Source organism: Miscanthus floridulus, chromosome 14 (genome assembly GCF_019320115.1).
Source record: "Miscanthus floridulus cultivar M001 chromosome 14, ASM1932011v1, whole genome shotgun sequence".
Lineage (NCBI taxonomy): Eukaryota > Viridiplantae > Streptophyta > Magnoliopsida > Poales > Poaceae > Miscanthus > Miscanthus floridulus.
The window spans coordinates 3043526-3060102 of record NC_089593.1 but is presented as its reverse complement, the minus strand read 5'-3'; the positions used below and the strand labels follow the sequence as shown (position 1 = coordinate 3060102).

At 46.7% G+C, this 16577-nt stretch overlaps 2 protein-coding genes across 2 annotated transcripts; both read left to right on the top strand.

Moving 5' to 3' along the window:
- Nucleotides 1-11629: 11629 nt before the first annotated feature.
- On the top strand, nt 11630-13294 carry LOC136502902 (uncharacterized). Its single transcript, XM_066498152.1, has 2 exons — nt 11630-11937; nt 12115-13294. The coding sequence occupies exons 1-2, from the start codon at nt 11630-11632 to the stop codon at nt 13292-13294; spliced, it is 1488 nt and encodes a 495-aa protein (XP_066354249.1).
- A 210-nt stretch (nt 13295-13504) lies between these two features.
- LOC136505606 (uncharacterized) lies at nt 13505-14176 on the top strand. The gene has a single exon (XM_066500766.1). It carries the CDS (start codon nt 13505-13507, stop codon nt 14174-14176), a length of 672 nt encoding a protein of 223 aa, XP_066356863.1.
- The last annotated feature ends 2401 nt before the right edge of the window (nt 14177-16577 follow it).

The following is a 16577-nucleotide window of genomic DNA, read 5'->3' as shown; positions in this document are numbered from 1 at the left end:
AGCTGATTTTGTCACTCAGCATCATAAGCCGAGTATTGGCTATGTAGAGCTGATACCTTGGACGTTATTCTTTGATGGATCATCATGCAAGCAAGGTGGTGGCATTGGCATTATTATTGTTTTACCTCGGGGGGCAAGTTTTGAATTTGCTTTTCCAACTAAATCAATGACTACCAACAATCAAGCAGAATATGAAGCTATCCTTAAGGGACTTCAACTTCTTTATGAAGTAAAGGCTGAGTCAATTGAAGTATTTAGAGATTCACAATTAATTATCAATCAGTTGATTGGCCTATATGAATGTAAAGATGATATTCTGAGGGGATACTATGATGAATGCCAGAAGTTACTCAAGGAGTTTCCTCATATTTCTCTTCAGCATATTCCAAGAGCACAGAATCAAGAGGCTAATCGGTTAGCTCAAAGCGCGTCAGGTTATCGAGTGTTTCAAGAGATCTTAAGTAGTGAAACCTTGACTAATGATTGGAGAGCTGAAATAGCCAATTACCTTAAGAATCCATCACAGAAGGTTACCAGGAAACTAAGGTATAAATCGACTAAGTATGTTTTGCTAGATGATCAGCTATTTTACAAGACAGTCGATGGGGTATTGCTTAAATGCTTAAATCAAGAAGAAGCTAAAGTGTTGATGGGTGAAGTACATGAAGGGATATGCGGAGCTCATCAATCGGCCTATAAGATGAAATGGATTATTCGTAGGACCGGATATTTCTGGCCGACAACACTAGAAGATTGTTTTGAATATTATAAGGGATGTCAGGATTATCAACGTTTTGGTAATATTCAGAAATCGCCCGCATCGGCTATGAATCCAATAATCAAACCATGGTCGTTTCGAGGTTGGTGAATTGATTTAATTGGCCAGATCTTTCCACCTTCAAGTAAAGGACATAAGTTTATACTGGTAGCAACAGATTACTTCACTAAGTGGGTTGAGACAATTCCTTTGAAGACGGTAACCTCAAAGAACATGGTTGATTTTGTCAAGAAACATATTGTGTATCATTTTGGGATTTATCAAACTATTACTACTGATCAGGAGACAATGTTCACATCAGAAGAGTTCAGAGATTTTGCTACCAGTATGGGAATTAAGTTATTAAATTCTTCTCCTTACTATGCTCAGGCTAATGGCGAGGCAGAGGCATCCAATCAAATTATGATTAAGCTGATCAAGAAAAAGATCGAAGAACAGCCAAGGAAGTGGTATTCAACGCTTAATGAGGCATTATGGGCATATAGGATGGCCTGTCATGGATCGATTAAAACTTATGAACTTGTGTATGGTCACCTTATGAACTTGTGTATGGTCATAATGCAGTCCTTCCTTGGGAGATTCAAACTAGATCAAGGCGTGTCACATTGCAAAATGATTTGTCAGCCGAAGTTTACAAAAATCTTATGATGGATGACTTAGAAGACTTAAGTTGCCATCGGCTACGTGCTCTTGAGAATATCGAGGCCAATAAGCTAAGGATTGCAAAGTATTACAATAAGAAGGTCAAGAGCAAACAATTTTCTGAAGGAGACTTGGTCTGGAAGGTGAAATTGACGATCGGGTCAAGAGATAGCAAGTTCGGCAAATGGTAACCTAACTGGGAAGGACCTTATTGGATTAAACGTTGTGCACCTGGCAATGCTTATATTTTGGAAACACTAGGAGGAGAAGAGGAATTTGACAGAGCGATCAATGGAAAGTATCTAAAGAGATATTATCCTAGCGTTTGGACTAATACTTGACAACCAGTTTGTTCCGTCATCGGCTCTGACAACCGGTACCGGAAGGGTATCACCTCTAGATCAAAAAACAAACCAGAAAGGGTAAAAGCCAATACGATATGTATCGCCTATAGAGCAAAAACAAACACAGAGACAATCATGATGTATACTAAGATATTGCAAGAAATTCACTGAGACGCGATCATAGAAAAACAGGGATTTCATTCATTGATCAGTTTATCCTAGGTACAAGCTAATCGAACACCCTATTTATGATGTCCTGAGCTGAGGTGATATCCACATGGCCACTGTAGTGTCTTTGAACTCCTCGATCAGGTCTTCATGCATGTCAGGGTCGTTGGCTATTGGGAAGCTCAGCTCCATGGTGTGGAGATCATGCCCGGTCTGGACCTGTGCCGCGACCAGAGCCACCGCCGCGCCACGGTGAACGCCATGGAGGGCGATCTCCTGGATGCGTGCCGGGATGTCGTGCAGGCGGTTATTGAGAAGAGGGCCCCGTCGTTGATGAACGTTGTAGCCATGTTAGCCGCTAGTTGGGGGTTCTCCAACTGCACCATCAAGGCTAGCAATCACAGAAACAAAGGAGTTATCAAGACAAAGACAGTGGAAATTGAAATAAAGGTTTTCTTGGAGTTCCTCTTGCCCGCCACTATGGCGTCAGACTAGGCCAACCGTGCTGGAGCAGTGTTGGCTTCTTCCTCGGTAGTGAGGAGGGCGGCTTGAGAAGCCTCGAGGCAGCTCTCAAGCTGACCGTTCTCCCGAGTTACCTTGGAGTAATGGTCCTTGGCCACCCTCCACTCCTGTAGGAAACGCCGGGCGTTATTGCTGTTGTAGGAGTCGGAGGAGTCTGACAACGAGCCCGGTGCGATAGCAGCAGATGTGGTGGTAGAAGGCTCACCGGTCCTAGGGGGAAGTGGCTGGAGGCTGTCATTGAGGACAAGCCAATAGATGCATTAGTAGATGATTCTTGCTATGGACGGGAGTGTTCAGTCTTACCTCATGCGACGGAGCCGCTGACCGACCAGGACCTCCTCCTCCAAGAGATCTTCCATTGTGCGCTTGCCGCGATGATGTTCTCCTACCATGGTTGCTGTCCTAGATCATGGAAGAAGAAGGGAAACTACTACTGGATTTGTGAAGGCGGAGAAGTACAGAGAACAGAGAGGTTGCAAGTGTAGATGTGCTTGAAGCCAGAGCCCTTAGCCGGTGTTTATAGCCGCGAAGACGGGATGGTCGATATCTCGGAATATGCAAAGGCAAGCCCAATTAATGGAAGAGGGGGCGCCGTTCTGCCAGTACCGAGGGAAGACGCGGCGATTGATGACTGGGGAGGAATTTGAAAAGTTTTACCATGAGAGCCGTTTTCAGATTTAATCGAGTCAGATCGAATCACAAGTCAAAATCGGCTAATCCAAAATGGTTGTTCTACTGAGCCTCGAGGAAACACGCTATAGGCCAGATAGCTGCTCTCCTTACAAAATGATATATGGGTATGCAGCCGTTCTTCCTTGGAAAAATTAGAATTGCATTGTGGCATATTAAGAGTTGGAAGAACTTAACAGCCGATGATTACAAGGTTTCGATTGTGATCGGCTTCTCACTTTTGCAAAACATGAGTACAGGGCAAAAGAGGAGTCACTTTAAATGAAGAAATTGTTTGCTAGCTTCTCCTATTACAAACTAAGGGCCGAGGAACACTTTGTTCACTATGTCTTCAGCCTAGGAAGCAAGGGCTACGGAGTTGGCGGTGTTGAAGAAGTCCTTGACCAGGCGCTCATGGTCCTTAGGGTGTTCGATGGCTAGGAAACCATGGGGAAGAAGGCGAAGCTCATGACCAGAGCGGGCTTGCGCAACAACCAATGCCATGGTAGCACCATGACAACACCGTGAAGGGCAACTTATCAGACGTGATTTGGGACATCGTACAGGCGAACCACCGGCACGGCACCCTTGGCGTTGATGGATCCTGCCGCATACTCTGTAGCTGATCGAAGGCTTTCCAACTGGGCCGATAGGTCTAAAAGGATTCAAAGGAGAGATAATCAAGATCTTGAAGACCAAACTAAGAAAACAGAAAATTGTGGATTTCACCCATGATTCTGGCCTCGGCCACGGCCAGCCTCGCCTGAGTGGAGTTGACCCTATGTTCCGAGATGGTGAGAGCATCCTGTGGCACGTTCAGATGAGGGTCCATCTGCCCAAGATCACGGGTTGCATTCTCTTGGTGACGAAGACGCTGGTGTGGTGGCACAGACTTATCAAGGGCCTCTTCAGCAGACCTCTTGCCGTTCTCCATGTCTTCGAGCCTATTAGAAATCAAATCACACCAAAGACACAGAAGGTTTAGGATGAAGCAGGTTGTTTTTCGATCCACAACCATGGCATGTATATATAGCCCGGGAGGTGAGAAGATAGGCTTCGTCGGGGTTACAGAATTGAAGTCAGTTGTGGAAAAAGATCAACACTCCGGAAATTCAGGGAACAGTTCATGGAAAAACTATGGATTCAGACTTATTGCTTCCCATAATTACAGATACCATGGGATTGATACAAAAGGTTTACATTAACCAAAGTTTGACCCACTAAGACTTCGTTGGATTGGAGGGAGTCTGGATCCCCACTGGGCCGAAAGTCATCGTGGACCAAGTCATATCAGCCCACTGATAGAAATAGCATCAAGGGAGAAATGAGACCGCCTGCTAAAAGGATGCCCATATAACCCACTAATTTCTCGGCATGAGCATTTGATAGAGTGAACAAAGGGAAGGTGTCCACACATTTGAACTCTTGCAAACACTAGAACAGCTATGTGCTGATGGTGAGAAGACTCAGGTGATATCACAAGAATTCTTCTAGCCGTAACAGCTAATCCTCTTGCTCGACAAGGTGCTAAAATGGGCGACACAATTGCTCTATGCACAAGAATTCTTCTAACCACTCAAGACCCTCATAGTAAGGGATTAGGCCATGGAGGGTCTAGCAAAGCCAAGGGCACTCGAGGAAGCAAGCAGAAGAGAAACATAACTAAGTTGTTGGGTTGCTCTCGCCAGAGTCGGATAGGTATTTATAGTCGATCAGGAAGATTGAATCCAAGCGCCCGTGAAGCAATAGTGCTGTCGCGAAGCTTTGAAGTGTGGGCTCATAAGCAGGCAAGGACATTGGTGAAGATGACAGATAGTAGGCCCCAGATCAATATTTTCTACCCATGACTACGGACCCATTGGGGGTACAGACGTGATAATTTTGGAATAAAATTATTTTTATCCCAAAATTGGGGGGCATGTTTTACACCAAAATTTGGGAAAGAAGAACGCGGGAACTTGAAGCTTCTAAGATTGTATCATCAAGGAATCGATTGTGTAAGGATTGATATAAGTTGATTCAGATGTGGTACAGGAATCAGCTATTTTTATAGATGGCGTCAGCAAACAATGTCAATGGACTACATACGGATGGCGTTGGGGAAAATATGTCAGACTCTACAAAAAAAGGGAAAGAGTAGGGTCCAAGTTATCTTAAGTTAGGAATGTTTTCTTTTATTCCAAAGATTATAATAAGTCGTATTTGAGTAGGATTTATGTTTAAGTTTCGGGTATAAATATTGGACCCCATCTATTGTAAGAGGACATCCAATCAATCAATACCAATTACTTTTTTTGGTTTCACGCCAACCCTTAAGAGTAGGAGTACTGTAGATCTCGACGAGTTCTTCAACAAGCAGGGCTGCATCAATCCGGTCAACCTCCGGCTTGTCTGTGAGTACCGTCATGGCTTATACTTTTGTTTGTAAGGCTGTGTTGGTCCGGCCGACCTCTTATGAGCTCTAGTATAAGTTAGTTACCGGCTCTACCTAAGGGTGGCGTCCTTCGAGTAGATTCATTAAGTTATCGATCTTGCTGATGTTCTTATTATCATTAGTTTTAGCAATATCAACCTGCCCGATCGAGATCGACCTAGATCAGCCTCACATCCTTTTAATCCATCATTTATTTTGCTATATTATGATAATTTTTACTTCAAACGATAGATTATGTTTTATCGGCCATTCTACTATGATCTTGATCGTGCATAGTACGCGGTCAAGTCATGTTTGATCTTGAGTAGGTTTACTAGCTAGTTGAATCTGATCTATAGCTCGCTATCATGGCTGTAACGATCCGGTCGATCCCCACTGTTAGCACTTTAAATCAGGGTATGCTAGTTGGTAGATTTGCTTTCGGCCAAGCATGACCTTGGCTGTTTGCTATGCCTGTATTGGCTAAATATCCGATTGCTCGTACTTTAACGCTCATAGTATGTTTTCATGATTCTGTTAAATGTGAATAGATTTGTTTACTTTAAAGGTTTCATCTGTTATCTTTATTATGGCTGCCATCGATCCGGTTGAACCCCACTGTTAAATATAATAGGTTAGATTTGATAAGTTTATAAATCTGTTTATATTAAATAGTCGATTGTTCACATGTTGTGATCCTTTTTCTACCTGAATCGGCTATTTTAGCCGATTCGCCCGTGCCTTCACAGATATGGCACGCTTTTGTGAACCTGTTGACATATAGTCGGTTTTATGGACTTTCTGGTTTTAGATTATTGTCATCATTTGACATATAGTCGGTTTTATGGACTTTCTGGTTTTAGATTATTGTCATCATCATAGCTGCATTGATCCGGTCAGACCTCACTGTTGGTGGTAATAAGTTAGATCTAGACAGTTAGTAGATCTGTTTATATCAAACAGTCGGTTGTCTACGTGGCATATCCCATTTTACCGAATTCATTGGCTCTGCACCACGTATTGATTAAATCTAATCTAACTGTGATGTATCTTTGATGTGTACATATTAATAGCTTAAGGGAAAGGATCATTAAAAACTAGGTACATTGTGCTCGTTATCATAAATCAATCATGACCCACGAGTGTCACAGTCTTTAACAGTCGATTTCTTCTCGTATCGGCTATTTAGTCGATTTTTTCTGTTTGGCTGCTCCCGAAGCGGCACACTTGGAACTGTCTGGGCAAAACCAGCATGTTCCACCCTAAATTACTGATAAACTTTCTCTCCTTGTCAATTGCAGGTCAAATTGACTGGCACACCTTTGGGAAATTCGTAGGATCGACTGGTCCTACGTTGAAGCCAAGCAGATCTCTGGATCGTTCTGGCTTGCTGTGTGTCGCCCCGGCACGTCTACCACGTTTTCATGCCAACACTTAGCATCATTTGGTAGACATTGACTCCTATATTTCCTATCTAAGCATATGTGCAAGCTACAATCCAAACTCTTAGCACATATGTAGGGGAAGCAATTGCTACCATTTGGGGTTCATGAAACTTGTCCATATCATTTTACATATGGTAAAAATGCTTAGACAAGCAACATGGATTCAATTAAATTTCAATTCATATCTTTGTGTAAGGGTTGTCATTAATTACCAAAAAGGGGGAGATTGAAAGCTCTAGTTTGGTTTTGGTGAATTGATGAAACCCTATGTGCTAACCTAGTTTATCAAAGTTATTATGAGATAGGTGGCACATTCCAAGTGGTGAAGCAAATGAAGATCATAACATGATGATGGTGATGCCATGGTGATGATCAAGTGCTTGGACTTGGAAAAGAAGAAAGAGAAAAACAAAAAGCTCAAGGCAAAGGTGAAATTGATAGGAGCATTTTGGTTTAGTGATCGAGACACTTAGTGAGTGTGATCACATTTAGGATCGATAGCCATACTATTAAGAGGGGTGAAACTCATATCGAAATGCGGTTATCAAAGTGCCACTAGATGCTCTAACGGATTGCATATGCATTTAGATCTAGTGGAGTGCTAACACCCTTGAAAATGCTTGTGAAAATATGCTAACACACGTGCACTAGGTGATACACTTGGTGGTTGGCACATTTGATCAAGGGTGGTAAAGTTCAGGGTCAAAAAGAGAAGTTTTGTATTGACTGGACTCTGCCTTGGGCAGTGACCGGACTCTGACCCTATGTCCGGTCAGTGGCGCGTAGTAAAGGCCACCCTCGGTCCCTTAACCGGACGCTGAAGAGAAAGAGGGACCAGATGCGCAGGGGGTGCGTCCGGTCACCTAGTGACATACGCTAACGCAAGCAACTGAGAGAGGCTGAGTTTACCGGACATAGGCCTGGGTCCGATCATGATCCACTGGACGCGTCTGGTCGCAAAATTCTACCTCTGGAACCTTACTAGAAATGATCGGACTCTAGTGATGGAGCGTCCGGTCACTTTGAGTAGTACGTCCGGTCGCAACTTAACACGTGGTGTGAAGCAGACTAGCCGTTAAGATCGGGTGCTCAGCATTTGAAGCTGATGACACGCGGTGAGCATCAGGCGACCGGACACAGGGGTCCAGCGTCCGGTCAGCCCGCGTTTTACTGGACAGAGGAGCCAACGGCTCTATTTCATTGGGGGCTCTATTTAAAGCGTGTGGCCGGCTCTAGCTCACTCTCTTGGCAATTTGCATTGACATAGCAACCTTGTGAGCTTAGCCAAAGCCCTCCCACTCATCTCCATCATTGATTCATCATCTTTGTGAGATTGGGAGTGAATCCAAGTGCATTGCTTGAGTGTTTGCATCTAGAGGTACTTGGTGTTCGTGTTTCGCTGTGGGATTCACTTGTTACTCTTGGTGGTTGCCGCCACCTAGATGGCTTGGAGTAGCGAGGATCATCGAGCAGAGGTTGGTGATTGTCTCCGGCTCCGATCGTGGTGATTGTGAGGGGTTCTGGACCTTTCCCTGACGGAGAGCCAAAAGGTACTCTAGTAAATTGCTCATGGCTTGTGTGATCCTCATCTTGTGTTGGTTGTGCGGCACCTTATTGAGGGTTTGGCGTGTGATGCCAATTAGCGTGTGAACCTCCAAGTGAGTGAATCGCTATAACGAGGACTAGCTTGCCGGCAAGCAAGTGAACCTCGATAAAAATCATTGTGTCATCATTTGATTCCATGGTGATTGGTCTTCATTGGTATTCATTCTTGTGATTGATTGGTTCATTCCTCGACTGGGCAGTATAACCATCTTGCTCTCTCTCTTTACATTACCACAAACTAGTTGTCAAGCTCTTCAGTGTAGCTAGTCGTGAGAGCTTGTTAGTTTGGTTAGTGTGGCTCTTTAGTTAGCCTTTGAGGGCATACTAACTAAGTATAGTGACATAGCCATTGTGTGGATAGAGTCTATAGAAACTAGAATTATGGTAGGTGGCTTGCATTTTTAGTAGGCTAGCGCAATACTCGCCTCACCTCATATTTGTCTAACTCATTTGCTAAGTGTTGTTGTAGAAATTTTTAATAGGCTATTCACCCCCCTCCAGCCATTAGGACCTTTCAACGCCCCCTCCAGCGACGGAATGGGTCAGCGGTGCCCCTCGGCCACGTCCCCCGGGGGCAGGCTCCACCTCGCCCGACCCTAAGGTCGTGCGCTCTGCCTCATCCGACCCCAAGGTCGTGGGCTCTGCCTCGCCCGACCTCTGGGGAAGGACTCCGCTTTGTCCGATCCTGAGGCCGCGTGCTCTGCCTCGCCCAACCCTAGGGCCCTGGGCTCTGCCTCACCCGACCCTTGGGTTTGCGCTCTGCCTCGCCTAACCCCAAGGCCACGGGCTCTGCCTCGTCCGACCCCGAGGCCGTGGGCTCTGCCTCGCCCGACCCCGAGGTCGCGGGCTCCGTCTCGCTCGATGAAGACCCATACCGCCACCAACCACTCCAGGTCCAAGCGTATGGGCCTGGGTCAAAGCTCTAACACCAGGGAAGAGACCGGCACGCCCCGATGTAACCCATGGCCATGACGGGCCATACCGGAGGATTCACATCAAGAACAGCGTTGGGCGTACCGATGTTATTCTGCCTAACCTCCGTACAAACATTGACTGGCGCGTCAGCTCACCACGACGTCCGTTGTGCCGGAATGGAACGCCATGACCGGTAGACGACGCCTACGCATGGCGCCAGTGACGGACAGGGCCGCAACGTGGAGCTATCCCTGTTGACATCTACAGGGTCGGTAGGACCCGCATGAAGGAGAAGAAGGACCTGGTGATCCTGAAGGGCTTATTCTCTCTCTCATTCTCCTCTTTTTCTCCACTGTAACCCGTGCTTTCCCTTGGCCTATAAAAGGGAAAGCAGGGCATCCCATAAGGGGTATCTGACCATCGGAGCATTGCACTGATTCAAGCCAGATCCGAACAAACCCATCGAACCCCGAACACACGGCTGAGCAGCAACCGAGCTCTCTCAGCATCCGTTCACTCCTTTCACCAGAGACTTGGGACTTGTCCCTCTCTCGACCATTTGTAACACCTACTACAAACTTTCAGTGCTAGTAACACGAGCAGAAGCAACGAACTGGACGTAGGGACATTCTGCCTGAACCAGTATAAACCTCGTGTCCTCTTAGCACACCATCCGATCCAGACGCGTAATATTAGAAATTTACTTGTTGGTGGCTACTCGAAACACCAACACCGTCTGGCACGACTCTTCTCGTCACCAGAGATCGCACCCCGACGCGTGGATATTCTAGCATGTCGCCTCGCCTCGCCTTGCGCCGATGTTCTTGGTGCCTTTGAACCAACGAGACTCCTCACCTCCAACCCGCGTAGAGCCACGTCTCTGACACAACAAGATCGCAACGGGCTCCTTTGCCTCCAAGCTGATGAGATCGTGATAGGCTCCTTTCCTCCGAGCGCACATATCTCAATAGATAAGATCGAAGAAGAAGGGATGACAAGTGGGTTCTATATGTCATTTTTTGTTGGCATGAATTTGAGAGCTCTGATTTGAGGGCATGAATTTCATAGCTATGTTTTGAGGGCTTCTGCTAGAGCAGATGCAAAAAAATAAGGCCCTTAAAAATGAGGGGGAATCGTCAAACCAAAAGTAGGGGACATGATTTGAGGGCTCCTACTGGAGTTGCTTTTAGTGGCTATCTTTGAAAAAAAAGGCTTGAAGCTAACATTCAACAAACAGATAGGTCGATATTCTTATATTTGTTTAGATTTTGATAAAAGGATAATCGATCCGAAGTTTAGGTTTGTAAAGGGAGCTCCCCTTGTGAAAATTTGAGAACACCACCATCGGATCCTCCTTAATTACATTCTAAATACCTGATAAAACTTTGGTGGAAAGCCATTGGGTCCTGGAAAAGTATTATATTTCATCTGAAAGATTGCATCTCTAACTTCCTCCTCTATAAACTTGGTGATCAGAAGTTCATTTTCTTAGGATGTAACTTAAGGAATGTCATCCCGGTACTGACTCATCTAGCACCAAATTGCTGCAATGGGATGGACCAAAAAGCTTTTTATAATAAGTAGTGATGTATTTTTTGAGTTCAATGTCACCGTGAATCAGTCCTTCCTCTTGTTCGAAACTAAAATTTCTTGTTTTCTTGGGTTTACCATTTGCTACTAGAAAGAAGTACTTTGTATTTGCGTCCCCTTCCAATATTATTTTTACATTGACTCTATGGAACCATTCTATTTCTTCATCTCTTATAAGATATATGCGAATCTCTCATTTAAAACGTGTTTAAGATCCACTTCAGTTTGATCTACTAGCCGGTCAAAACAGTCATCGGTGGAGATAGAGGTACAAGAGAGAGATATGAGCCCCACGAATGGTGCCAGAGGAATCCTGCTCACTGTGTGGAGATCTTGAAGCTTTTTGTGTGTGTGTGTGTGTGTGTGTGTGTGTGTGTGTGTGTGTGTGTGTGTGTGTGTGTGTGTGTGTGTGAGAGAGAGAGAGAGAGAGAGAGGTGTATGAGGCCCAGGAAAGGGTGCCGGAGCAATCTTGCTAACCTTGCAGAGAGGCTGTATAAGCTGTGTGTGTGAGATAGAGAAGAGAAGAGAGAAGAGAGAGATGTTGAGCCTCACTGGTGCAATCCTGCACACCTTGCATAGGCTCTTCAAGCTGGACACTGTTACTCGTATCGCCAGTGTAGAGCTGTGGGTGCTGCTGACGACGGTGCTGCTGGTGCTGCGGTTCGTCCTCGACTTCCAGGGGCCATGGTTCGGGAAGCCGGGCAGCATGAGGATGCTTATTGTGCTCAACCTGGAGACACTGAACCAAAGCTTGGTGATCTACACCATGGGACTGATGCAGCTGTCGGGCACAACGAAGGTGAACGACTACTTCCAGGTGTGGGCGGTGCTGCTGGTGACCCTGCAGTAAAGCGTCAAGATCGGGCTCCCCTACACCAGGTCCAAGCAGGTCCCATTGCTGGACCTCTTGTCCTTCTTGTGGTCAGCAAATCTCATCCGGGTGCAGACCTTCCCCCTCCTTAGGATCCCTCTCTGGACGATCTGGTCCCTGAACGCAGTTCGCATCATTGTGGTCTTCGTCAGCTCCAGTAAAGGGGAGACAAGTAACCAAGAGAGCATGAGGCTGGTGAGCGAGTGCATGAGGTACGAGGACACGCTCTCTGCATCTGCATCTGCTGGCCCCTTTGATGCCCTTGGTGGTGGTGATGGTGAGCAGCACAAGACTATTATGAGCGGGTACAAGTATGTGGTGCATGGCGAGCACCGCGTGCTTGAGGAAGTCCAAGACGCCGGCCGGCGGCGGGAGGGAAGAAGAAGAATAGCAAGCGGCGGCGACGTGGGAAGGTACAAGATCCGATTGGATCCAGATGGAGACCACAGGGAGAAGCTCGTCACCGTGGAGAAGATATGGGACGACACCGACACTAGCAGCGACAGCGAGCAGAGGAGCAGGTGGTTGCTGGGAGGCACAGCCGACCCGGGCAACCAGCTCAAGGACCTGTGCCTGTCGTTCGCTCTGTACAAGCTGCTGCGCCGCCGGTTCTATGATCTCCCGATGCATGAGCTGTCTAGCCGGCGGGGGAAGGAGAAGATGGGCAGGCTCGTCGTCGACTACGTCCTCGGGGAGCACCCCGAGAGGGCTTTCCGCATCACGGGGACGGAGCTGTCCTTCCTCCGAGACCTGTTCTACAGCAAGCACGCCACCATGTTTGCTGGCGGGCTCTGGGTACCATTCCGGAGCCTGCTGCTGTCTCTGTGCCTGGCCACGGCGACGGGGTACATCGCCTACCCTGCCCGGTACATACCGGAGAGGATGGATCCAGCGGACCAGAACAGGATCACGCACGGCGTGTTCATCACCCGCCTCATGGTCGCCATCATCGTCCTCAAGGAGCTCCTGGAGATTTTTCTCTACGTGTCGTCGCGGTGGGCCAAAGTTCTGATGCTGTGCAAGTACGTCCAGGTCCCGCGACCGGCCGGTGCCGGTGGTGGTGGAGTGGGTGATGAGGTTCCTGCTTTTCTTCGGCAGCAAGGAGGCCCAGTGGGACCGGAAGGTCTGTGCCGTCCGTCAGCAAAATCTTCTGGTTCAGGTTCCTGTGCTGGTGCTCATCGTCTCCTTTTGGAAAGTAACCATTTCACAACCCCGTCGGGGTGTAAGACATGGAAAAATTCACCTGACGGATTACACCAAGACTGCGATATTGGACTCCATCAAGAACTTGAAGCAGGCGGAGGAGCAAGGGCGGCTAGGGCTGCTGGATAGCTACTTCTCCAACGCCTTCCGCCGGATCATCAAATGATGGCGAGAAGAAGGTGGAGTTGCTGCTGCTGTGACTGTGACCTCAAGGTAGACACCCACATCATTTAGGTCTGGCACATCGCGACCTGCCTCTGTGAGATCTACTTCTTGGACGAGGTGAAGGCGCTCAGCGCTGTGCAGCGCCGGTGTCCTCTGCGGCCGTTGGGGACGACGATGGTGCCGGAGCGTCGTGGGTGGTATGAGCAGTACGAAGCTGCTGTCAGCTTATCCAACTACTGCGTGTATCTGGTAAGAAAGACACTGGTGCCCGGCAATCGCCTCGTTGCCTGGAAGGTGCTTGATGAGGTAATCGAAGAAATCAACCACGTTACTATTTGCCGGCCGAATCGGAACGGTGTACCAAGGGAACTGCAGCTGCAAGATGTGTACTACTGCCTTATGGAGACGGTTAACACAGAGCAGCCCAGCTGCAAGAAGAAGCCTGATCATTACCCTGACGACGACGTCGACGTGGAATCAGTAACGACGACACAAGGTGACCATCAAGTGGAAGAAGATGATGATGACGACCACGGTCTCGACATCGGGTGTTCCTTGACACGAATGGGTGCAGTGCTTGGAAAGAAGCTGACGGGGGCGTACCCTGGCGACGCAGCAGGCCTCTGGAGGGACCTGGCCACCTTCTGGACGGGGTTCCTCCTCCACTTGGCGGCGAACACGGGGGCGGCCACGCACGGGAAGCATCTCGCCGGCGACACCGAGCTCATCACACACCTCTGGGCGCTGCTTACACACGCCGGCTTCCGTGGGAACGCCATCCATGGCGAGGAGGGCCTAGACGAGGAGGACATCCCGGATATCGACCACGTGACCACCAACTCATAATGAAAAATAAATTAATATGATCAGTATTCGAATCCTAGCGCCGCGCGCGCCAGCATCTATCTATATCCGTGTCGTCGTTTGTTTTTATTTCTTCTGCCTTCTCGTGTTAATTTGTTGCTATTGTAACTTTATACGTTTATTATCATCATCATCACCATGTCATCTCATATACTATGAAAGAGAGTTTTTTTTAATGAGACACTTCTTCTTTAGTACCTTCCATCTCATCTGAGCCTTCCATCATTCAGCGATAAAATGTAAAAAAAATTAAAAATTTTGACACTCAGAAAGTTACGATTTTATCCTTTGTTTGTTTTAAATCTGCCGAAGTCCTAAACCCTCATTTTGTCCTATTATATCACGTTGAGTATAGACGGCGGCGGCCTTTCGTTTGTTTTTTTTTTTTTTTGAACTTTTTCCCATCCATCACGTTTCGTTTTTGTTTTGTTTTTTTTTTTCCTTTTTTCATCTTTCTTGGATTTATTTTTCCAAGAGCTATTGAACCATTGGCATTCTCTAAAAAACAAGATTTCTAGCATAAAGCCATCGAATGTCCTTATGATTAGAAACAAAACTTACTCATATTAAAACTGAATCAACTGATCACTATTACAGAAAGGTCACCACTGCCAGGTTAGAACCTCCTATTACCGCTGATTTTGGCCCTTGGCGGTGAAATATTTAAGGCAAATTTTGCTACAGGACTGCTAGCGGATGTAAAATGGAGCAGTTTGTTAGTGAACACCAATGTTGTTGTCAAATTTGTTCTCGGACACTGCGTCCAATAAAATATTCATTTCTTGCTTAGGAGGAGAGAGAACATCGGCGAAATATCCTTTTTGCCCTTGATTCTTTCTTCTTCCCCATCTCGTTCTCTGCTCAGGCCAAGGCCCACCATGGCCGCGAGCTCGGAGCTCGCCGGTGCTCGGCCATGGAGGAGGCCTAAAAGGTCGGTTTGACCCTGAGCAGTTGCTCTGATCCTTTTCTGGTGTAGATGGGTGCTGCAGAGAACACATGAACTGCCACTTTAGGCATACTGCAAGTGTTGCAAAGTGAATCTTGATGATGGAACATGGGGAGGTGAGTAATTTTTCTAAGCAAGGACAACGGGGTGGGGGCGGGGACGAATAGTCCCCCACCTTGTCTGGTGGGTGGGGGCCAAGGCCCAAAATGTTCGGCTTGGTGCCAATTACAATCCCAGAAGCAGGGAGGAGAGAGTGCTTACATCCAGACAATTGAACTCCAAAAACTAGAAAGAAGAGGGGAGATTCTAGGAATACGACACTACCAGAGGGCTACGGTAGATTTGCAGACCAATACGAGACGATCCACGCTGGGAGGGAGGCCCTGGAACACTACATCATGTTGGTGTTTCCACAATTGGCAGCAGCAAAACAGGAGTTAAGTAATTAGATTATTGTTAGCATATGCGTTCAGTTTCAGGTGTCTAATTCTGAACTTGTGGTACGGCAGCTAAAACCCTGAAAGAGTGGCCGTTGATCTTGGGCCTTGTTTAGATGACCCCCAAATTCCAAGTTTTTTCACTCTCTCTCCATCACATCAATTTTTAGCCGTTTGTATGGAGCATTAAATGTAGGTAAAAAAAATAACTAATTGCACAGTTTAGTTGAAAATCACGAGATGAATCTTTTGAGCCTAGTTGGTCCACGATTGGACAATATTTGTCAAATAAGACGAAAGTGGTACTATTCATCGAGTTGCAAAAAGTTGCAATCTAAACATGGCCTTGAGCAGGAAACGTAACTGAACGTGGGCTTAGGCCCTCTGCTTGGCTGATCGGGTCGCGCATTCAGGAGAGGGACATAATTTTTTACAATTTAGTCTTTTTTTTCTAAGAAAATTTACGTTCGGTCTTTTGTGAGACTTAAACTCATCTTTGTATCCTGGAATCGACGCTATGAGTCCTGCCACCGAGATAACACGTCTCAACGCCACAGATCTCGATTCCGAGATGCCTAACCGTACACGATAGAAAATTCTAGATAACGTTGATGTGGCCGGTACCTCAACGTCAGAATATATGACGCGTAGCATACATTCACAGCGTGCGCCTGTACCCACCAACCGCATGTCTCCCTGCTCTTGTGCGCTACTACTAGCATACTACTTTACTCCTTTCACTGTAGTAACAGGAGTAGCAGAGCGCGTGAGGTGCGGGGGAGGAGGGCCATGCAATTAATGTCGAGGACTGACGGCCGACCATTTCCACAGTGCGGAGGACTGGAGGTACTCGTGTTTAGTCGACCAAATTTTAGAATTTGGGCTATTATAGCATTTTCGTTTTTATTTGTTAATTAGTGTTCAATCATGGACTAATTAGGCTCAAAACGTTCGTCTCGCGATTTCCAATCAAACTGTGCAATTAGTTTTTTTCGTCTAC

Bases quoted from the DNA above. Each gene is read 5' to 3' on its own strand.
- LOC136502902 (XM_066498152.1), top strand. From the start codon at position 11,630: ATGTTGAGCCTCACTGGTGCAATCCTGCACACCTTGCATAGGCTCTTC. The intron at 11,938-12,114 runs GTAAAGCGTCAA...GGTCTTCGTCAG, and splicing joins GTGCTGCTGGTGACCCTGCA to CTCCAGTAAAGGGGAGACAA.
- LOC136505606 (XM_066500766.1), top strand. From the start codon at position 13,505: ATGGTGCCGGAGCGTCGTGGGTGGTATGAGCAGTACGAAGCTGCTGTC.